This window comes from Squalius cephalus (genome assembly GCF_949319135.1).
Source record: "Squalius cephalus genome assembly, chromosome: 9".
Classification (NCBI taxonomy): Eukaryota; Metazoa; Chordata; class Actinopteri; order Cypriniformes; family Leuciscidae; genus Squalius; species Squalius cephalus.
Window position 1 is genome coordinate 20,178,818 of NC_137130.1, and position 24,129 is coordinate 20,202,946.

The window sequence follows — 24,129 nt, forward strand, 5'->3', positions numbered from 1 at the left end:
TACTTTTTATATCACTATAAAAAAATATTTTGTTTACAAATGAGTTTTAAAAATAAAAACCACTTGGACCAATTTAACGAATCATTTAGATTGTGAACCACTGCAACTGATTTATTAAAAGATTCGACCAGAGAATGTCTAATAGGAATCGACTCAAAAGAAGATGAGGAATCCTGACGTCGGCAACCAGTCGACCAATCAGAGACTTTGTTTGAGAGCGCCGGTCCGACGCGAATGGGCGTTCTAGTCGTTCCGCGTCTCAGTGGGGTTTCTGCTGCTGGGGAGATAATTCACTCAACGGTAAGGTTCCTTCTTCCTCTGCCTTGAAGTTGGACAGTTAAATTCTGGGACAAACAAACGCTCGAGGTCTTCTCTGTCTTCACCAACCCCAAACTCATGAACGGAACGCCACACAGACCGCCAATACAGTTAGTGTGACTTCTTATTTACGTTTAGATACTTTAAGTGTCAGTTAAATCTTTTTCCCAATCCTTAACCTACCTTCGTTCACTGAGAATAAACTTAAATTGGAGTTCCCTGTCTTCATTCCACTGAATATAACTGTTATTATTTAGACACACCATTAAATATTGTGTACAAAAAGTAACTGAACATTTCATGCTGTTGTTGCCACTGTATGGGGTAGGTTGTCACAATAGGAATCCGCCGTTTTTATTTACAGTAATAAAAAATATTACAATATGAATTGCTATCTTAAAAGTGTCATCTTCCACAACATGGCTGTATTTAAAAAGTATGTAGACTAGTTAATGGATTGAACTTTTCAATTATGAAGCAAATTAATAAAACAAAAAATGTAAAGGTTAGGATCCAAAGGGAATATTTAAAACAATTGTTTTGGCCAATGTAATTTATGAATTTGAATTAGATTACAACATATACAAAACACACGTGACATACCCCAAACTGAGCTTTATAAAAAATAATCTTGTCCTTTAAAGGACATTATGTATATTATTACATCATTATAAAAAATGACTGGAATTTTAGTTTGAGTGACAGAATAAGCAAAAATTGTCGTTATTGACAGTTTTTAGTCACTGTGACCACCATTCATGAGCATTGCTTGAGAAAACCACGATTTGTGACTTGTGACTTAAAGGGTTAGTTCACCCAAAAATGAAAATTATGTCATTAATTACTCACCCTCATGTCTTTCCAAACGTCATTGCAACTTTCAAGGCCCAGAAAGGTAATTAAAAAATAGTTAAAATAGTTCATGTGACTTAAGTGGTTCAACCTTAATATTATGAAGCGATGAGAATCCTTTTTGTGCGCTATTTTTTTATTTAAATAATGACTTTATTCAACAATCTCTTCTCTTCCATGTCATTCTCCTACGCTGTTGACATAGTGTAAACAGCGCAGCGCTTCTGGGTTCTACGTCAGAACGTAGGCTCACTATTGGCTGACGCTGTGTGTGATGTGTGTGATGCTGGCCAATAGTGAGCCTACGTTCTGACGTAGAACCCAGAAGCGCTGCACTGTTTACACTATGTCATCAGCGTAGAAGAATGACATGGAAGAGAAGAGATTGTTGAATAAAGGGGGGGGGGGGGAGGTAATACTATACAAAAAGTATTCTTGTCGCTTCATAACATTAAGGTTGAACCACTGTTAATAGTCACATGGACTATTTTAACTATGTCTTTACCACATTTCTGGGCCTTGAAAGTTGCAATGACGTTGCTGTCAATGTGTTCCGAAGATGAACGAAGGTCTTACGGGTTTGGAACGACATGAGGGTGAGGAATTAATGACCGAATTTTCATTTTTGGGTGAACTAACCCTTTAAAACCTTTCATAAAACAACTGTGAGAACTAGCCAGCTGCCAGTTGCATAAACATTAGGCCTATAGCCGCAATTTAAGACTGTGTCTTAAAAACTAGCCATTAGGGCTAATCAGTCTTACTTTTCAGATTCAAATTAGACCAATTTACCTTTTTATGTAATTGACTTAAATAAAATTATGACCCATCTTGAAAAAAAAAAAATAGATGTCTAACTTGTAAGACCAGTGGTGAGGCACCTGTTCTGGAAGCAGTTGGTGCGTAACTGTGTAGTGGTTACACAGCTGTTGTGTGGCTGTTCACAAAACAGGATCAAAAATATAGCCTATATCTTTAATATACCTCAGGACAAATATGCTATACCTCATTTAGATGTTACAGAAGGTCCAGCTTGTTATTGTGATCAGTGGCTCTCATGTTGCCCTCTGCATATCTTCCTCCATTTGTAATTTGTCATGGGGTTGAGGAGTGATCGAGAGCCCCTCCTCTCTTCTTACCTCGGCTGTCACTCATCTCTGCTCTCATGTAGAACTGGAGGACACTAGCAGATCACAGGCAGGATTGTTCTCTTTGATGTGGCCCTCAGCTCCTCTAGATATCATTGAGGCTCCGTCTCTGGCTACGAGAAAGCTTCCATTAGTCTGTCAGTGAAAGCTCAGTCGTACCCAGGGATCAGATTCTGCTGTCAGCTGCCATGTATCAGTGCAATCGAGAGTCAGACTGTCATTAAGAGTGTGTTGAGGAGCCCACAAGATAGAGATGAGCTGGTCACGTCTTGCCATTCAAACCTTGGTGTGCTGTACGCCTCACTAAACCCAAAGACTGAAGGGTTCTCCCTCACCCATTTAAACTTTGTAAAAACTCTGTGTCATTTAGCTGTTTTTAATACATTTTGGTGTTACTTTGTGTAGACTGGAAAAAGCAGTAATATAGTTTCATTATGTCTTGAATACCTTGAATATTATAATATTATTTATATACTCTTATAGTATTTATTAATATTTAGAATTGGCTTTTATTTTTAGATTATTTATTTTCATGAAAAATTTCATTCAATTGTTTGTTTCTGCGTGCTAGTCACGTCGATCTCATGACTTTGGCAAAAGTTTTTTAAGTATTTATAAACCATGCAGGAAGAAATTTGCCAAACTACGTAAGGCCCCACGAAATTCATTCCTTTTAATGAGGCCTATTTCTTCATTTTGTTATCAGGACTGTTGTACCATCCCAAGTCCCGACATCATCCACCCATTAAAAATTCAGAAATGGAAAAACTTGCTCATCGCAGAAGAGGAATATTAGACTTATGTACGTTAATTAATTTTTATTTTTGTATTTTAAAAAATTTGCTTGATGTCATTGACTGCAATTATAATTTAAAGAGATTCAGTGTAATTGTAAGCATAGTCTTCTTGCAACAATAATACAATGTGATCATTGTCTCTAATTGTTGGTCAATACTTAGCTTAGAAAGTTCTGCATAAAACTGTTTAGATCAAAGCCACATGACTCGGCAGTTTTGGTCCTGATTCAAACCTTTGCAATTACTGTGGAATTTCAAGAGTGGCCATAACACACCAATTACGTTTTTATCACTTGCTTAAAGAGTAAGAGCCTTGTTTGCTTGCCCTCTTTGATTCAGAAGGACCGTTGTTGCTGTGGACAGATGAAGGGTGACAGATGGCACGAGGGCTTGGTGGTTTTGGAGGTTGCAGCTGCTGTTGACTGACCTAAACAGCATTGTGCTTGATGCCAAAACTTCTTGTGTTCTTTTCATGTTTGCACAGCATTTCAACTTCCAAATCCTTCATGTTTATAATCAGGAGGAAGATTTATCCCTTTTTGTTTTGGATTCTCATGTTTTTCCTCATTTTTGAGCAGGTTTGTTCCTTTATGAATGACGCGAGGAGATCTTTTTGCTTAATAGGTGTTTGTACTTAAAACACAGGGTTGTTTTACTCGCTGAAGTGCTGCTTACGATAGCTAAGAGCTCAGCTATTTCACTGCACTCTATCATTAGAGTGAGTCATGAGTATCAGCTCTTTACAGATAATTTGAGAGGGAGCTCAGAGCTCACAAGTTGGTCTTCATCAAACCACAATGTACATTCCTATCTTGACTGGTATCACATGACTCTAGTTATGTCATGTTCAACTCAAGGAATGATGTAAAGATGCCGTTTCAGTTCATGGCAAGGTTCTGACTTGTATTTTTTTGTCCCAGTTTTTAAAAACTACCTCGACAGGCTCTGCCTCACTGTGGGCATGTTTAGACCAATGCATTCAGGTTTAAAGAGGCCGTTTGTGGTAGTTGCTATTTTGCAGAATGATTAGATCCTGAAGATACCAAAAAGTAGAAACGTGAAGTCGTGTCCCCCTCTAGAATGACTGGGGATGGTCAAGCGTGGAGATAAGCCTGACCTGAGGCCCTGTGTGTCAGAACTATCACAATGATACCAAGTAAACTGACTGGGGTGGGTCACCTGTCCTTGCCCTCAAGGTCATGGAAACAATAGAGGTCCCCAGGGTCATCGATAAGAGACGCATACTCTTTTATCTCCAAAAGTGAGAGGAAGCATTACTAGAGTATCTAGAATCCACTCTTTATATAGTTGAAGAATAGGTCCTCCCTTACATCTTGGCATCTTGGTGGTTCACGTCATAATAAAAAGGATCAGGTATCCTCAGGAAAATCATGCCTATTCAAATTTAGAGGGCAAGGTTTTTTGAGTCAGATATATTTTGAATGCAACTTACAAGAAATAAAATTACTTGTATATTGTGTACATTACAACTTTGTGGCTGCAATTCCCATTTTCAAATGTGTGAATTTGGTCCATCCATTGTATATATTATTTGGGGACTGTAAGATTTTTTTTAATTAATATGTTTAGCAAGGATTCTTTAAATTGATCAAAAGTAACAGTAAAGACATTTTTAATGTTACAAAAGATCTCTGTTTCAAATGCTGTTTATTCATCAAAGAATTCTGAAGAAAAAAATGTATCACGGTTTCCACAAAAAAAGCAGCATAACTGTTTTTAACATTGATAATAATAAGATATTTTTCTTGAGCAGCAAATCAGCATATTAGAATGATTTCTGAAGGATCATGTGACACTGAAGACTGGAGTAATGATGCTGAAAATCCAGCTTTGCCATCACAGGAATAAAGTACATTTTAAAATATATTAAAATAGAAAACAGTTTTTTAAAATTGTAATAATATTTCACAAAATTTCATTACTGGTTTTACTCTATATTTTATCAAATAAATGCAGCCTAAGAGATTTCTTTGAAAAAAAAAATTGTAGTTTGAGCACAAATTGTAATTTATAACAGGATCTGGCTAAGCAAACAATCTGCAGGGCAGCCCACTTAATGCAGCTGTATTTATTTCCACCTTTTTCTCATTCTCTTTAGGTAAACTGCGCATGACCTCTGCAGTATTATGGCACAGGCTGCATTCCATCTCAGTGCTTTCTTCAATAAGAGCACTGTAATCCTCATCAGATCCTGAGAATGCAGGGAGACTCTCTCACACAGAATAAATGTCCAGGCATCTCTATTCAGTTACCTTGGCCACAGTCCCAGGTGAGACAGCTAAAGGGTCTATTTAATCTTAACTTGAAGAGAGCACTTTGGAAAAGAACCCAATCTCTCATCATCTCAGGAGATTAGATCCACACACCCACGAATTAGATGCGTCGAAAGCAGTGGCCAGAGTAATAGGCACTTAGGTCTGAGCTTCTGATCCCAGTGTGTCTTTAGATGAAGCACTCTGACCAGTTAATTAAACATGAATAGAAATGTTCTGGAAGAGTAATGAGAAGCTTCTGACAAAATTAAATGAAAATTGAAATGTAAATTATTGTTACTCATTTACATCCAATTAATAGTTCTTCTGTTGAATTTAACTTCTCAGATTATAAATAAATTTCACAATGTTTGAATATAGAGTTGGTGTGTAGGTTTATGATAGCAAATGCAAAAAGAAGTACATTCATTAATGTCTTAGTGATCGCATTCAAGTCAAGTCAAGTCATCTTCATTTATATAGCGCTTTTAACAAAGTAGATTGTTCCAAAGCAGCTTTACGTTGATAATAGGAAATTAAAGTAAAGTGTTTTGGCTTTATAGCAGCTCTAGAATAAAGTTATTGTCCAGCTAAAGTTAGTTTGATTGATTCACTTCCTTCGCAACGATCATTAGTTATTAACTTAGGGACCGCTAACACGACACCGTTTTAACAGAAAACTCGAAAAGTTCTTTCTGCGCAAACTTCAAAAACGCGAACCAGCGAGAACGCCGATGGCGTGCACATGCGTATTACGAGTTCAGTCTATAGGTATGTGCGTTTGAAAATATGTGCAGGTGTGTAGACCTTCCCTACAAATCAACCCTCAACATACTACTTGTCTGGCCTTAAAATTAATAATACAGAATTTTATCACTTCCATGTAGCCACGCGAACCGGAATTATCCCGACAACGCTTTATCTGTAGAGAGGTAAAGGGAGAGGAGGGAGGCCTTCACAGGGAAGAGCCTAGTTGACATTTCAGGACTGCGCTGTCGCTGCGTCCAAGCGCAGGTCCTTCATCAGATCTGGATACAGCCTGGATCTGGGCAGACTGCAGTAAACCTCGGGATAAACAGAGACACTAATATTAGCGTAGACACCATTCTTCTTATGATGTAACGAGTACATCAGGATTTATGGGAAGTGTTCCCGGTTCCGCTGACCTAATCTATGCAGCCGAACATTAAATTATAAAAGTCGATAATGTGTTATGTGTATGCTAGGTCAAAGAGATGTGTTTTTAATCTAGCTTTGAACTGACAGAATGTGTCTGCTTCCCGGACAATGGTAGGAAGACTGTTCCAAAGTTTTGGTGCTAAATAGGAAAAGGATCTACCGCCAGCAGTCGATTTTGATATTCTAGGTATTATCAACTGGCTGGAATTTTGAGATCGCAAGAGACGTGAAGGACTACAATGCTTTAAGAGCTCGCTCAAGTGCTGCGGAGCTAAACCATTTAGTGCTTTGTAAGTAATCAGCAATATTTTAAAATGTATACAATGTTTAATAGGGAGCCAATGCAGTGTTGACAGAACTGGGCTAATATGGTCATACTTCCTGGTTCTGGTAAGAACTTGGACCAGCTGTAATTTGTTTATTAAGCGTGCAGGGCAACCAACAAGCCTGACTTCGTCATACTCATATTCTAGTCAGAATGTGAGTCTGATACTGCTCCATAGGGCTTTGATTATGAGGCGTGTCTTAACCGAACCAGGAAAAAAAACTCTGCACTCAATTGGATAGACCTACAACCAATCAGAGCAACGCAGTAAGTGACGTATGTTGAGCGACGCATAGTTGTCAACAGAGCTCAACTTCACACACGCAGAAAGTAGTAAAGTAATGAGTAAAGTAATAATAAAGCACTCCATGAGTGCGACCAAAGGAGAAACCACAATGACCACAGGGTTTTCATTGCGTCCCATCTTCTTAGCGACCATCGGAGTCAGCTGATAAATTAAACTTTTGCCGTCCTGCAAACACATCTTTCCGATCGACAAATGCCTTGATTGCGGTTCTCTGTTCGTCTTTTAAAATTAATGCGCTGTCGATTTCTTTTATAACAGACACGATAGCGGAATCTAAACATCTCAATTCTCCTGCTGCAGTCATCTTTGTTGAAAACCAATGCTGCATTCCAGTCCACTTTTAGACACGCACTTGCGAACTTCCCTAAGCACTTCCCCTTGGGGGAATCCCTGCCGCCATTTTGAAGTGCGTTCCACTTCGTGAAGTGGACGAGGGAAGTTTATATGGACAGACCCTCGTTCCCTCGATTTTGACCGAGGGAGCGAGTCTACTTCATATGTACACTTCAGGCACCTATATGTCCCACAATGCAGTACGATTGTGACGTCCCCACAGATCTCATCTTATCACCACCACAACAAACAACTCTATGATATATTAATTCTATTTTTTTTTTTAAACAACTTAAACACACCTATAAACATTTGGATGCTGCATTAAACAAATTCTTAAAGGGAAAAATAAATAAATACATAAATCAACTCCACAGCTGATTCCAAGTGATCAAGGGCTTAGGACGTTCCAGTTCAGACCATTGCAGTTTCCGCCAGTAGTGGGCGCTCGTGCAACGTAAGCAATGACGTACATCCGAGTGAACGAGACGGAGGGAAGTTAGCGAGTGAAGGGCATGACAATTGTGGACTGGAACGCAGCACAATTCAACCCAAGCGCTCTTTGGTGACGTGGGTGATTACGTAAACGCAGATCATCTGTCCATCATCGATTAAAGCCCGCCCTGGCAATTTGATTGGCTCGGCCTTCTGGGAGCCGAGCATAATTACTCCTCAACGGATCGAGTCCAGACCGAACTTCCCGACCAAAAAATGTTGTGGGCGGGGTTCGGGCTGGCACCCAGGCTAGCAACCACCCATAATAGCATTACAATAGTCTAGCCTTGATGTCATGAACACATGGACTAATTGTTCTGCATTTGTCAAAGAGAGCATATGACATAATTTAGATATATTTTTAAGATGGAAAAATGCGGTTTTACAGATACTAGACACATGACTTTCAAATGAAAGATTGGTATCAAGAGCACACCCAGGTTCCTAACCGACGACGAAGACTTGACAGAGCAGCCATCAAGTGTTAGACAGTATTCTAGATTATTACGTGAGGAAGTTTTTGTCCAATACTTAGAATCTCTGTTTTTTTTCAGAATTAAGTAGTAGGAAATTACTAGTCATCCAATTTTTTATATCACCTATACATTCCGTTAATTTAGTGAATCGGTAAGTTTCGTCAGGGCGTGAAGAAATATAGAGCTGAGTATCATCGGCATAACAGTGAAAACTAATTCCATGCTTCCTAATGATATCTCCCAAGGGTAGCATGTACAGAGTGAAAAGTAACGGTCCTAGTACTGAGCCTTGTGGTACGCCATACTGAACTTGTGATCGATAAGACATCTCTTCATTTACTGCTTTATCACATGTAAATCCTGTGCTGATAGAGAAGGATATGCTAAACATGTTGCATGAGGTGCAAGTAGCAAAAAGAGGAGAAGATGACATGACTTACCGTGCTTGTTGACTGATCTTAAGGCCCGTTCACACCAAGGACGATAACTATAAAGATAACGATAAAGATATAATTCTAAAAATCGTTCTCCATATTAAAGAATAACAGAGTTCACACCACAACTATAACGATAAAGATATGAGGAACGATATCGTTGGGATCTCTTTCAGAACGATTTTTTTCCAGCTGTCGAACGATAAAACACTGACAGCCAATCAGAATCCATTCTAATTTAAAGGTCTCGCGCATTTAAAGTGGATCTGGATCATCCGGGCGCGCGCGTGCTTAGAATAAAAAGACCGTTATCGGTCGTTGGTGTGGACACATATATAGTTATCTTTATCGTTATCTTTATAGTTATCGTGCTTGGTGTGAACGGGCCTTTACTCACCTAAGTTGTTTGATGGACAACTTAAAACTTGTTTGTAAAAGGCGTGAGCGCGCACAAGAAAAATAAATAAATAAAGAGCAAATCAAGGAAAGTGAAGTGTTATCTGTTTCTTTGCTAATCTCCTGGTTGCCAACAATTGCCAACTATTCATTCATAATAACCATACACATGTACCTGCAACATTTTTTTAAGAGATAGAGACTAAGAACATACGTGTTACATTTTGTGAGTTTAAAATGTACTATTGTGTGGAGGCTTGGCCCACTGCTTTCTGAAACTGATAGCCTACTGTGTGTATCAGTTTGTGTGTTGTGCAGCTCATAGACTCATCTACTTTTGATCACTCTAGGAGTTTAGGCTACATAGGCTGACAGTAGATGCTGTCTTCTGTATGGTCAACTTGAGTTGTGAAGCAGCTTCATTTTTCTTGAATGTCTTTGGCAGTACTTCTGCTCCTGTTTCCCCTTTTGTTTAATCATTAAATGGGTCATGAACTGCATTATTTTATTATACTATGTTTCCTGGGGTGCACTTATAATGCTAGTATGATTTTTACATAAAAACATTGTCATAATTTAGAAATAAAAGGCATTTTTCCTACCCCTGACTTCAGTGTAAATGCCCACTGCTGTGATTGGCTAATATTAGTACATGTGGAACTCTCTCGAAAACTTTTAGCACATTTTTACTATTACAGCTCTCAAGGTTAACTAATCATGAAAAGTGTTGATTATAGCATCATATATAGTTCGTGGCATGAAAAGTTGCAGTGATGAGCATGTAGCCGATAGTAGACATGTTGAGTGCATGAATGCAGTGATCTTGCAACTCGACTGACACAGTAAAAACTTTTTTCTCAGATAAGTGTGTTGCGCCATTCCTGTTGGATCTAATATAGAAGTCACAGCATTGTTTTTTAATTCCAGTCTTTCTGCAAATCCAGCGTCAGAAGGAAGGTTATGCAGCTACTATGTTTTTCCAAAACCTGGCACTACACAACCTTTTGCACTCTTCAAAGTATTCACGTATTCACTTTAAGATATTATTTCTAACATTTAAGGCATTAAATGATCTTGCACATCCATATCTGTCATGTCTACTCCACCCCTACTTCCCTGCCCTGCCCAGTCCCTTAGATCATCTGAACTTGGTCTTTTGTCCATTCCTCGTTTTTGGTTGTCCACTGAAAGGTCATTTAGTGTTAATGCTCCTAAATTATGGTATTCACTTCCCCTTACACTTCGTAATATATATTAACGTTGTCTACTTTCAAGACTCAGCTGAAAACATATCTATTTAATATATTTTGGATAACGTGGCTATATGTGGTTTTATGTGTTTGCCATGTGTATGTGGGTGTGCTAATGTATTGTAATGTACAATGTTAAACCTACTTGAGCTACAGAAAGACTATATGAATAAAACGTATTATTCTTTTTCTTCTTCAGAGGCATTGTGTGCGCTCTGCAAACATGATGGTTATCTAGACTAAATGTGAGCAGGCATTTACTCATTTCACTTGCACAAAAACAGATTCAGTATTCCTCAAAATTAATAAAAACCATAAAATGCAAACTCACAATATTACACAAACCTGCAATAATTAAATTTGTTAACACAAATACACTTAACATTTAATCTCACTTTATTAACCAATGTCTTTGCCGCTGACCTTTGATGATCCAATTCAACCATACACAAAAATGACTAGATAAACATCACATTTGTGTTTAATTTTTTTAAATGTATTTCTAAAGTAAGAGTGTTGATTCAGCTTCTTTGTTCTTCTTCTATCCAGAATGGCAGCACAGCTCTATACTGTACAAATGTGAATTTGCATTTGCATAAATTTGCTTATTAATTTCACTTTTGGTGTGAAAGGGCCTTAACATTTGCCAAAAATAGAACTTTTGTTTTAAACAAACAAACAAACAAGCAAGCCAAGCCCAGGTGAGAAAAAAGTAATGCAAAAGTAACATATCACATTACTTTCCATAAAAAAAGTAAAGCAATTAGTAACGCAATATTGTAAAGCATTACTTTTAAAAGTAACTTTCCCCAACATTGGGCGTAACATAAAGAAGTGTTTAGAAGAGAATAAGTTGAATACATTGTCTTTATTTTTAAAAGTGTGATTGTTATTCCTCTTGTTTTTCCAAATCCATAAGAAGTTAATTTTCAGAACACAAATGAAGATATTTTTATATTCTCTCATCATATTTTCTCCATCCATGAAAAAATATATAATTAACATTTTCAAGCTTCAAAAAGTTTCTAAAGAGATTGTAAAAGTAATCCATTTGAATCGAGCTGTTGTATCAAGTTTTCTGAAGAGACATGATTGCATGATGAACAAATTCTTCACATATAAATATTGATCAATACAAATACATAGAGCACATCAAATATGATAAACAGAAGCTCAAACATGCTTGCCTGGTGCACAAGAACCAATGAGGTTTGTTGTCATGCATCAAGCAAGCATGTTGATCATAATTGATGTGCTCAATATATGTGCATTCATAAATTTCCATTATGTTCTGCTGTAAAAACTCACAGATAACTGCAAGATTTTTATTAAATTAATGCAGATTTTTTTAAAGCTTTGTTATTTTTAGGGTCAATCAATATCCTGAGAGCCAAGCCTGAATATTAGAGAATGCAATTTGGACTGGCTTTGAAACAGCTCTTCTTTTTCAAGGTTAATCATGAGCAAAACCTAAAGTAAAGATGCCATCATTTGGCTCCAGAACGCCAAATCATTTGCAGAACATCACAGCACTCCAATCATGATACGAATGCTGGATTTTTCCAGATCTCGTCGAGTTAGATATCAGTTCAGAGTCATATGCTTCACCTGCTGTTAGCGATACCTGAGCCCACATTTCTCCCAGGGCCCCATTCAGCCCTCGCTGTGGCCTCAGAGGCAAATGGACAAACTCATCTCCATTTCCCAGCCCAGTGAAGCACACAAAGGAAGCCCTTGTTGCGGGGCTCTGATCTCTCTGAACCTGCAGGCCAGAGAACAGGAAGGCTTCTGAGAGTCTGCAGGAGGACGAGGGGAGCGAAAGAGCGTATGTGCTGTAATCAGTTGGCCAATTAAACAGACCCTGGTCTCTCACCCCCATGTAATGAGAGAGGCTGACACTCAAGGGTTCCTTTCTCAACATATGAACCTTGGGAAGGAATACTTCTGCTTCGGTACGCATGCACAGATAAGCTATACATGCTTGTTAAGCTGGTTACCATAAAATTGATTTGAAAGCAAGGATTAAAAAAGTATGCTAAATTTTGAAGAAGATGGCACTTCTAAATCTTGAACAATGGTCTAAAAGCTTTTGGGACAGAAGACCAATTTACGACTCAGTTCATAATGGACTTTTGAATATAAGCTTTTAGAAAGACCCTCCTTCGGTAATTTGAACTATTTGGGTTGACAAATGAAGGACTAGGTCTTCTAGAATGATTTGAGACTCCATATGCACGTTCTTGGAATTTCTTAAAGGCTTTCTAAGCTGCTTTTAGGTGTTACGTACCAAAAAGTAATCAATACATGGGACAGGGCCCACAAAGAAATCACAAGTGAAATATAAGACATGTAATTTTACCTGGGTGGCTGTTGAGCCCTTAAAATGACTATGGAAGGAGACGTTCAGTTTCCCTCTCTGAAACCCTTTTCTCGGTTCAGTGCAGATGCCAAACGGTGTGGCTCACTCCAGTGATCATTTACAGAAAAGGTGTTTTCTGTGTTGCCGTTCCAATATGCACTAAAATTCAAAAGTTTGGGGTCAGTAAGATTTTTTTTTTATTCTTTTTTTTTTTTAAGAAATTACATTTATTCAGCAAGGACACATTAAATTAAGTTAAAATTCATGTGACATTAAAGACTTTCACATTGTTACAAAATGTTTCTATTTCAAATAAATGAAATAGAACTTTCTATTTATCAAAGAATCCTGGAAAAAAAATATTCACAGTTTCCTCAGAAATATTAAGCTACACAACTGTTTTCAACTTATTTCTGAAGGATCATGTGACACTGAAGTCTAGAGTAATGATGCTGAAAATTCAGCTTTGCCATCAAAGGAATACATTACATTTTAAAATATATTAAAATAAAAAATGGCTGTTTTAAATTGTAATAATATTTCACAATTTCATTCAGTATCATATTGTTTTTACTGCATTTTTGATCAGTGAGAATTTCAAAAACATTAAATGTTTAAATTTTGTTGACCCCAAACCATTAAATGATAGTTTATAAACTGTCAGAGACCATAAGCTTTGAATTTGTTTATATAAAAAATATGTCTTGAAAATATATACTTTCATTTTATGGTGTTACTGTTCTATGGTAACTATGGTGTTACCTACTGTTCTCAGTTCAGCTGAAATGCCATGACACAAGTGAAAATGATCCACTGCAAGCTGCTTTTTTTATCCTAACTCACCGTGACCCTCGTCTTCACATAGGCTACACATAAATACACACCTCAGGGATTTTCCACACAAATCTCACTTAGGCACGACTAGACCTGATCGGATAACAGAAAGGCATTATACTGAATTTATTACTGTACGTCACCTCCGTTATCCACATGACATAGCCTGAAGGATATAATGGAATCTTTATATGGCAGTTTTATATAATAATGAACAATTGCCAGTCTGATGTTTGTCTGTGAATGGAAAAGATTATGTAAGTCAGTAATAGATTTACAGAATGAACAGATTTAAGCTTTTTATAGCCTACATCCTTCCCTGATGACTCATTCGATAAGTAAACAATAAATTATCATGATCTACTCGTTTTCTTCCTTCTCGGTGCTAATTATTTTAGAAGAGCCTTTATTTGTTTTGTTGAATTGTAGTTGTGAGAAAGATTTATTGTTACTTAAGAATACTTTTTAAAGATTTTTAAATTTCACACAATACAATATAGTAAGTAACCTTCAAATATTAATTAAATTCCATGAAGCACATATAGTTTGTAAGCCTGTAATTCCATAAGAGTACTAAAAGCCCCTCTTTTCAGTTGCATATTGTCCTCAGGGCTTTTGTGTTTTACAACCTACATGTCTGTGTGCTGACTTGGTCAGCATTGATAAATGAGCTGGAAAGACACCCATCTCAAATGAGCAATAAAAGGAGTCACACAAAGCCCCTCTGAGTTTATATCCTTGACCTGGTGTGTTTATGACGGCCTGTCTTCCTGTGAAGGTGGACTCACATACCTAACCAGTCAGTGACAAATGTAAGACAAAGGAGATATAAATGTGGTGAGATTGTGTAGGAAAATTCCTGGACTCTTTCAGTTCAGCGAGGAAATGAAGACGCTTGTTCAGTAATCAGCCCCTGGATGTGTTTTATTTGTGCGGTTACTTCACAATTTTGTCCTTTTTTATCAGCTGTTTCTTAAGGACGAAAGTGGTTTAAGAGAGGAAGATTTTTTTACCCTTTTAAGGATCTCAACAGGAAATATCAGGTAACATTTGAATGTTTGTATTGTTGTATCACTGTTGCTATGCTGTGGTGATTCATGTTTTGGTAAATACGCACACACTTGAGTGTGGCGCACTTGAAATCCTGCCAGTGTTACTGTGTACTGTGCAACATGGAGGTCTGATCAATTTTGCTTTGATGTCACTTTCTACCCATATGCCAACAGAAATTTGATTCCTCAAATCTTTCACTTGATGAAAGTGTCTTGGAACCAGGGCGTTTAGGTCTTTAGAGCTTATTTTTCTAATTCATGCTAAGCTTTCAGTGCTGACATTTTTCAAGAGACATGACATGTGGGTTTAAGTGTTTTTCACTCGAATGGTCAGGATCTGGGTCGTACCTATGCAGGTGCTTCCAAGTCAACTGTGGGAATGTTTTCTTCTGGTTCTCTTCATGTTCAGACAAATTGTTTTTAAATTGCTAGACTTAGGATCACATACACGAGAAGGTTGTTGAGGAGCATTAAATCATGCCATTCGTTAAACAAAAAGCTACTAAATGATTTCTGAGATGGTACATCTGAAGATTGGCCTTTCAGATTAGATTTCATCTTGAAGTGTACTTTTGGCCTCTTTATTTCCTCCCCAGAGCACATTTCTTCACATTCCTCTTTTTCTCAACTGTAACCTCAAAGAAGCAAAAATAGAGCATAATATAATGAAATGGATCCACTGGCCCTCAGGCCATCAGAAAAGGCCTCCGGCTTTTGAGAAAAAGGCGGGACCATCACATATAGTCATGTGTTCAGTTTTTCTGTGTCAAAAGACGATCTGCCGGTTTCAAAACAAAGTTGTAAATCTATCAACAATGTCCTCCAGTAAAATTGCTGACAGAGCAATATACTATGCCTGGACATATCTTGTTTTAGTATTAATGTTAGTGAAGGTCATGCAATAATTGAAGCTCCTTTGATTATGAACTCAGTCTGACTTTAACCTGACCTAACGAACAAAGGATAAAATATTAATTTATATTTTATCCTTTGTTCGTTGACTGTAAGCATATGACTGTAAGCGAGTCTTAAGAGTTATGGAGTCTGTTTCTCTGAAAAGCCTTGATCACAACCTCTGAAAATGATTTATTTATCATCACCAGCCACTGGTAGTTTTACTATTATCGGGCCTGTTCACACCTGGTAGCCTATTAAGCATTTTCGTCAATCCAATCACAAGTGGACGACGCTAAATACACGTGTAAACGGGGTCTAAAATGTTTTGAGCTTGTCCACTTTCGACCACTTCCAGAGGTAGTCGAAAACGCATTCGACCTGATTGCTTTCATAGTTTAGATGCACATATGATCGAATGTGTTTGAACAGCCACAAAAGGCCGCCTACTCTCCGCCTACTGACTTAACGCATGAACATTATGGGAAGCACATTAGCCAGACTTGTTGTTTGGTTCTCTTGGTTATTTTGGTCAAGACCAAATAATGATACATTTAGTCCTAGTTCGTTTAGCGTTCACACCGTCATTTTTTAACACCGAACGTAAAGATTTAAAAAAAAAAAAAAAAATTTTTTTTTGCCTTTTCATTTTTTAATGAGAATGTGTCTCATTTGTGATCCGATCGACCAAAACGCCAGTCTTAATAGGTGTAAACAGGGCTTTGTCTCATTCAGTATATTAAGATAATATACATCTCCATTCAAAGCAAATTATTTACTTTATAAATATTGTTACATATTTTCTGGCTCATGTCATGACTAACTGAACAAAGACCGTGAAGTCAGGACAATTTGTCCCTGATTCGTTCCTTCAAATCCTGTTGAGCTTCTTTGTTTCAAAATTGTCACTGTGGAAGACAGTTTCCCTGGAGGCGAGACAGTGGGCAGTTTGCATTCTCCTCCTAAATGTGTTTTAAAGAGCTTTTTTTTTATTTTTACACACATGATAGAAAGAATGCCATGACAAAAAGCGCAAAACCTTCACTAAAAGACATAAAAACTTTTCATTTCCAAAAGGCAGTTGTGAAATATTAAAGAATGTGTTTGAGACTATCACAAGTGTTTTATTTGGATATTCAAAGGATGATCCACCATTAATTTGAGGAATTTTTAAAAGCTTTGGTTAGTCTGGGAACATGTAATCCTAACCCTGTCAGCACATCAGGCTTATATAAAGCTCAAAGGATGCACTAAAACTCACTGTGGTGTGATATTTACACAAGACTTGAAGATTTCACAGCTGTATATTTACTGTGACAGCCGTGAGGGACAGCTAGAACTCAAGATATCAAATGAGCAATACTGTATCATATTTCATTGATATTTCACGTGCAGCTATTTTATGGGGACTGCCAGACAGCCATAATATATTTTACAAAGAAAAGTGTATCTGATTTTACTGGTCATACTTTCTTTTTATTCAGCATATTGCACGAGAGAATCAATGGTGACATATGAAGCCACTTATATCTTGAGTTACTGTGGTATAGATGTGATTTGTTCACTCTCAGCTGTCATTTCCTCATTTCCCTGGCCGCGTCAATGCAGCTCTTCATAGAGGAATACCACATACTGCAAACTTTTGGTGCTGCTATCAGTTATATAGGTCAGATTGTAGATTCACTTACAGTATGTTGCAAACATAATTAGATTGGGATGCATTACATATGACACTTTTTTTTTTTTTTTTGCAACTTAAAACTGTATATAATTCAGTCAAAGTATGTTACAGTAGGTAAATCCCCCTTGAGGTTTAAAAATAGTTTAAAAAATAACTTATGAGAATAATGAGAACATGCTCATTTCCACGTATTAGCAGTCCTGGATTAAATGCAACCATTTATTTTCCCCACCCAACCCTGTGCATGACATAAGGTTTAAACATGGTGATGCTTGTATAGTTTCCGAAATAAACAGCTTTATTCATGATATGATAAATGACTGCCTGTCTAAGTAGGCGGCGTATAATACAAGTACAAAAGTTTGGGACACATTAAATTAATCAAAAGTGACATTAAAACATTTATAATGTTACAAAAGATGTCTCTTTTAAATAAAAGCTGTTCTTTGTTGGAGTTTCTATATTCATTAAACAGTCCTTGAAAAAAGCATCACAGTTTTCACAAAAATATAAAGCAGCACAACTATTTTAAACATTGATAATAATAATACATGTTTCTTGAGCACCAAATCAGCATGTTAGAATGATTTCTGAAGAATCATGTTTTCTGAAAATTCAGCTTTGCCATCGCAGGAATAAATTACTTTTTAAAATATATTAAAATAAAAAAGGTCATTTAATATTTCAGAATATTACTGTTTTACTGTATTTTTCATCAAATAAATGCAGCTTTGGTGTGCATAAGAACCCCCCCCCCCCAAGACCATAAAGCTCCTATTATCTTTAGTGATATTAGTATTGATCTGTGCAGCTTAAGCAAAAATCAATGCACTCATTCACTCATGTATTGAGGAAAGTCGTGTTTTTCGTTGTGGCTCTTGGTCTTCCAGAGGTTATGAGGATCGGGTGTGTGCTAAGTGCGTTTGTGTGAATGCTAATTACATGGGCTAGACTGGCTTGACACTACACTGTTGACTTCACACAATGGCTACAGGCCCCGCCCCCACAATGCACCTGCTGTCCAATCAGAAGTGGGGGTTTTCAGGAGGTTGGGGTCGGTGATCTCTTTTCTTTCGTTGTGTGAGAGAGAGCTGAAATGGAAAATGACTTCTAAGCTTTCTCTTTCCTTTTCCTTTTGAAAGTCTCAGTCAAGACAGCAGTCTCCGCACGATGACTCAGGGAATCTGTCTGCCTGCCATGTAACATTGTGTATAAGCTTTCCACTTTACAGACAAAAGGTAAGCCTTTGTTTCTTGTGTTTTAAATTTCATGTTTTGTGTGACTTAAGTGTATTTTGCTTGCATTATATTTGTATTGGATATGTATATGTACAAGTCCTGGCAAATTTGGTCTAATTAACAAGTGTTTTAGTTAGCATCAGTCACTGTAAATTATAAATATTAATCAGCAGTTAGTCTCTCCCAAATTTTTTTTAGAAGAAATTACTATGTTAAAAGTTGTGATTATTCAGGGATCTTCACAGATCACTGAAGCAGTCAACAGGCCTCTGAGGTTCTTGAACCAGTCAGACAGCACTGCACTCCAGAGCTCATTTACATCACGTTCACTTCAAGACATTTACTTTACATTTAAAGAGTTTAAATATCAAAGTAGACAACAGTTTTGATCTAAAACACCAGCATGTTTCAGAATGCAATCTTTGGCTAATGAGTGTGTGTTTGTGTGGGTTTATATTCGGCATAAATATGCCAACATAAAGATGCATGCAAATGTCCATTTTACGCTCTTCATTCTTAATGAACTGCTTTTAAGTCCCTACATGTCCGCTGGCTGGTCTATGACCTAAGAGCACGTCCATCAGGAGCTGAAAGGCTTCAGACTGCAGGTCCCGTTGTGTGTTTTAACCTCTGGGTCAGTGTAGCTGATTGCTGTTGTGCTGTCAGTCATTATATATGTGTGATCTCTCTTTACTCTGCTAGAGACCCTCAGGAGTAGATTGTCACTGCCACAAGATTAATGACACTCATCTGTTTGCTTTAAACCCATATGCTGTCTAAAGATGAAATAGAGCCTGTGGATTTCTGTGTACTAAGATGCGTGATTTAATGCGGAGAACTTAAATCACGTTAAATAAAACATTTCAATTTAATTTCACAGACTAAAATGCAAGTTTGAGCTGTCTATCTGTCTATTGAGCTGTTTATCTTAAAATATGTCAGTACCATTGTTTTGTCTTAAGATGCACATTTGCACAAGATGTCATTTTTTAAAGGTACATTTAGAAAACCTACTTAAATGTGCTAATTTTACTAAAGCCTAATCCTGGTTTAATCTAAGCCCTGTCTGTGAAACCAGGCCTTTATATTCCAGATTGTAATTCTATTTAAAGAACTTGTTAACCACATGTTTCACAGATTAAGTGTCATGTTAATTCAGACTGGAAATAAGTTACTTGTGAAAACACTAGTGTAATGTCCGTCGCAGAGTGAAATTGTCAATGCTACGTTACTAAAAACTGATGGAAACAAGCGCTAGAGCATGTTAATGTCCTCAGAGAATGTGTTCAGCCTTAATGATTAACCTCTGAGGTCAATGTGTCTTACGGCTTCTTAAAATGCCAGGGGCAGGTGCAAGACATTTAAAAAATGTGGGCGACATTAGACTTTAGTCACTAGTCATCAGTTATAAGGCCTTATGCTGGATTTTGGATTGTAAAAAAAAAAATGTAGGTACTTGCAACTGAAGTACCAGAGGGCTTTATGCAAATGGATATATTAGTGACTCTGGTGCATTCACTAAACTGAATAATGCATGAAATAAATGCAGTTTGGATGATTAGAATTCATAGGTTGTAGTTCTCCAGAATATGAGCCTTTGCTATAATTAATGGACTAATGTGTTAAACCATCTATCACCTACAGTTCTGTCCTGTTGGTCAGGATTTGTGCTTTGTCATTATTCTGTTAAAAGAAATTATGATTAATATGAATGAATAGGTAGGTTATCTTATAGCTGTAGGCATCAATCTTAGATCTTTTTATAAATTATTTTTGAACAAAACAAGATGATTGTAGATGATCAATCTACATGCATAATCTGTATAAAATAATTTCAGTGTTCTTTTTATGCTCATCATATTCCAGTCAAAATTCATTGGCCTTTAACCATGGAGATATGGTTTCTGTTTGTCATGCTTAAGCTCTAGAAGCTAATGTGTATTTGCCCAATCTATGCTAATAGTTATAATATTGAGGTGCTTAACAAAATATAAATGAGGACAATTACGGGAAGTCAAAAGTTCAGAGAATTTACCATATCTTTTACCTTTTATTTTAGGTGTCACTATCAGTGTTTTAAACATGGCAGCAGATCTGGCTTTAGTCACTGTTCTTGTTCAGCTTCTTGTTGATTTGGTGGCAAGTGACAACATTGACTTCTACAATCTCATGCCTGCTGTAGAAGGTGAGTGTGTCTGTTCAAAAGTTTGGGATGAGTAAGATTTTTTTTTAAAGAAATGAACACTTTTATTTATTAAGGACATATTAAATATATCAAGTGACAGTAAAGACATTTATAATATTTTGCTTTTCTTTTGAACTTCTATTCATCAAAGAACCCTGGAAAAAGTATCACAGTTTCCACAAAATTATTAAGCAGCACAACTGTTTTTAACATTGATATTACTAAGAAATGTTTCTTAAGCAGCAAATCAGCATATTAGAATGATTTCTGAAGGATCATGTGAGTAATGGTGCTGAAAATTCAGCTTTGCCATCACAAGAATACATTACATATTAAAATAGAAAACTGTTATCTTAAATCAGTTATGTATTGTGATTAATATTTCACAATATTACTGTTTTACTGTATTTTTGATTAAAATAAATGCAGCCTTGGTGAGCATAAGAGACTTCTTTCAAAAACATAAAACAAATCTTACCGACCCCAAACATTAACCAGTGACGTGTTAAGCAATAATGTAATCATGTTTGTTGACATGAATGTTATCATATGATGAAGCATTGCCATAACTGACGTTATAGCAATAACACAGCGTTCATGTCTGCACAGCCACCCCGTATCCCAAGAGTTTCAAGTGCTTCACCTGTGAACAGGCCTCAGACAACTACAGCTGTAACCGCTGGGCAGAAGATGTGTGGTGCCCTCAGAGTGAGTTTACAAAACACAAACCCACCGCTCTCAGACCTTGTCTCTAGATAAAGATTATTAATTCCTGATATCCCGTTCCTTCATTTATAGATACCCAGTACTGTATGACAATACATCACTTCTACCATCATGGGAAGACAAAGTTTGTTACAAAAAGATGTGCAGTGCATGAAGAATGCCAGTTAGCCGGCTGTAGACATCACAAAAATACATACCACGTGAGTATCCACATAGCCACTCTTCATTGTACTGAATACATGGCAACATAGTACATACATACAGTAATCTCTTGTACAAAAATTGTATTCACTTATAAAATGCGATTCTGTGTTGCAGGAGTGTGTATCTTGCTGTGAAGGGATGGTTTGTAACGTAGAGCTGCCGACCAATCACAGTAATGCAGTGTTTTCTCCGAGACAAACCCACAGCTCAGCAGCACCCACTTTCAGAACCTGGGATACTGTGATCCTGATGATCCCGGCTCTCACTGGACTGTTACCGTTGTGATCCTCAGTCATGAGAACTTGTTTGGTGATGAACAACACTACAAGTGAATGAGGCCCAGGAGACGTCATCCACACTGGAATATTAATACAGTTAGATGGATGTTTTCATTAAGGTCACAGTAACATCATGCTGGAGAAAGCTATCTGTTGGCATTCCCATCCATCTCAATGGCAGGATGTTGCAGGACTCCCTGGAAGAACATGATTTGAAATCTGCCGTCTTTGCTCATGTGCTCACTGATGTTTTCATGATTGATCTGTGACTCATCTGCCTGGAGGGGCACCACAAGAAGAAGATGAGCACTAGTGACTATTTGGAGTCCATTTTAATGCTTTTAGACTCCCTTCAAAAACAGATGGACATTGATAAATCTATTATAATATAATTAAATATTTGTGACTTATATGTTGCTCGTAAACATTTTTATTCTGTCAGAAAACACAAATACATTTGAATGTCCATCAGTAGATGCATTTTGCAGCCATATGTTGTAGTTACCGCATCAACCAGTAGGGGTTAACTAACTGGAAAGTGCTAACCTGCTAAACCTAACTCTTTAATGGATTCAGTGAGAAGACAGACAGTTTTGTCCGGAAGATCGGTCAATGGAGTACTAGTACGGCTTGTAACGACTGCTACTAATGATGTGCTAAATCGGACCGAATAACAGACGGCTATAGCAAAGTAGCATTTAGCAGCTAAAGCAGTGGATTTCACTTATGCTGCCTCACTGGATTTGTATTGAGCAAACTGAGGCTCACACCGAGCATTGGATGTCTCAATGTGGGATGGTCCTGTGGCTCCGTTCCCAGATTCTGTCACACAGGCCAAGCACAGCAATGAGAGGACGCTGGATGTGTTGTTCTAGTTTTCTAAACAATGCAAATGTCTCTAAAAGAGATTTTGATTACTGCATAAATTTGTCAAAGCTTTGAGAACATGCACCTACATCACATACAGTAAAAGCACTAATTAATTAAGTATATTTTGGGTTATTCTGATTTTACTATTGCTATAATTTTTCTCAGCTTTTTTTGTCCCAAAAACCTTAAAGAAATAAAAATGTGACCTTTTTTAACTAATGTCCATGTACCAATATTCCACGTTCAGTTATTATGCTACTGACTTTTCCCTTACATTCTCTCGAAATGCATGTTATTGATCTTATTGTGAATGATTCATGTTTCAATTTAATTTTTTAATCCAAATGTCATAACTCGATCTTCCAGTGAAATGTCAGGCTTCTCTCTGGTGACATATGCCGTAATTCTCCAATCATTTAGTCCACTTAAACCTTTTCTTATGATCGACTGCAAGCTCACATTCAGATCTGCCACCATTCAGTCAACAACCATTAGACAGAACCAAGTCCTGCTGTACATTTCTTTTTTCGATAATCTGTTTCACTGTCACAATATAGAGGATAAATCTGTTGCGACTTCTGTTTATTTAATTTGCACTAAAAACGAGATGAAATATACAATAAACATATTTATTTATATTAAGAAATGAATACAAACTAGAGCTGGAGACTTGTAACCAATTTATTGTTTCTGTAAAACCTTACCGTGAGACCGTGTTGCTTTCCATGACGGTCAGTTATGATAAATAGTCTTGTTTGCTTTCATTGGATTGATTGAGTGTGTAAACGGCTACTCATTTCTTTAATCTATAACATACCGCTGTGCTTTTTGTATGAGAGCAGCAGGGCTACGTTTTTAAAATTCCTTAAACCGTGATCTGAGAACAGTTCTGTCTTTTCACATGAGACGGCCCAGGTTTCAATTTGGAGGAGCGAGCTGAACCTCGAACGGTACAAAAGAGCAACCTCCCCCAAGAGCTCTGAGAACAATAAAAACATTCCCAAGAGGATCTCAGTGTGGGACACAAAGCCGTGGACCATTAATATCATTGCTGTCCGGAATAATGAGGGGTTTTCATTCTCCAAACCAAACATGACATATGGCTCTTCCTCTAAAATGGTTGCAGAGGAAATGAGATTTGGTTTCTGTGTAGCTGCTTCACTGACTTATGAAGTTAAAGTGTGTGTGTGTGTGTGTGTGTGTGTGTGTGTGTGTGTGTGTGTGT

The 24,129-nt window shown here is 37.2% G+C and overlaps 1 protein-coding gene across 6 annotated transcripts; it reads left to right on the top strand.

The window, feature by feature from the left end:
• The first annotated feature begins 229 nt into the window (after nucleotides 1-229).
• Nucleotides 230-23,404, top strand: lypd6b (LY6/PLAUR domain containing 6B). 6 transcript variants are annotated; one of them, XM_079882279.1, is made up of 8 exons: nucleotides 230-428; nucleotides 5,235-5,405; nucleotides 18,546-18,641; nucleotides 19,177-19,275; nucleotides 20,701-20,826; nucleotides 21,436-21,534; nucleotides 21,625-21,752; nucleotides 21,871-23,404. In XM_079882279.1, the coding sequence occupies exons 5-8, from the start codon at nucleotides 20,724-20,726 to the stop codon at nucleotides 22,039-22,041; spliced, it is 501 nt and encodes a 166-aa protein (XP_079738405.1). In that variant the 5' UTR covers nucleotides 230-428; nucleotides 5,235-5,405; nucleotides 18,546-18,641; nucleotides 19,177-19,275; nucleotides 20,701-20,723; the 3' UTR covers nucleotides 22,042-23,404. The 6 variants fall into 6 exon arrangements, with proteins under 6 accessions (XP_079738405.1, XP_079738402.1, XP_079738400.1 ...); XM_079882276.1 differs by lacking the exon at nucleotides 19,177-19,275; XM_079882277.1 differs by lacking the exon at nucleotides 19,177-19,275 and having other exon boundaries at nucleotides 232-300.
• The last annotated feature ends 725 nt before the right edge of the window (nucleotides 23,405-24,129 follow it).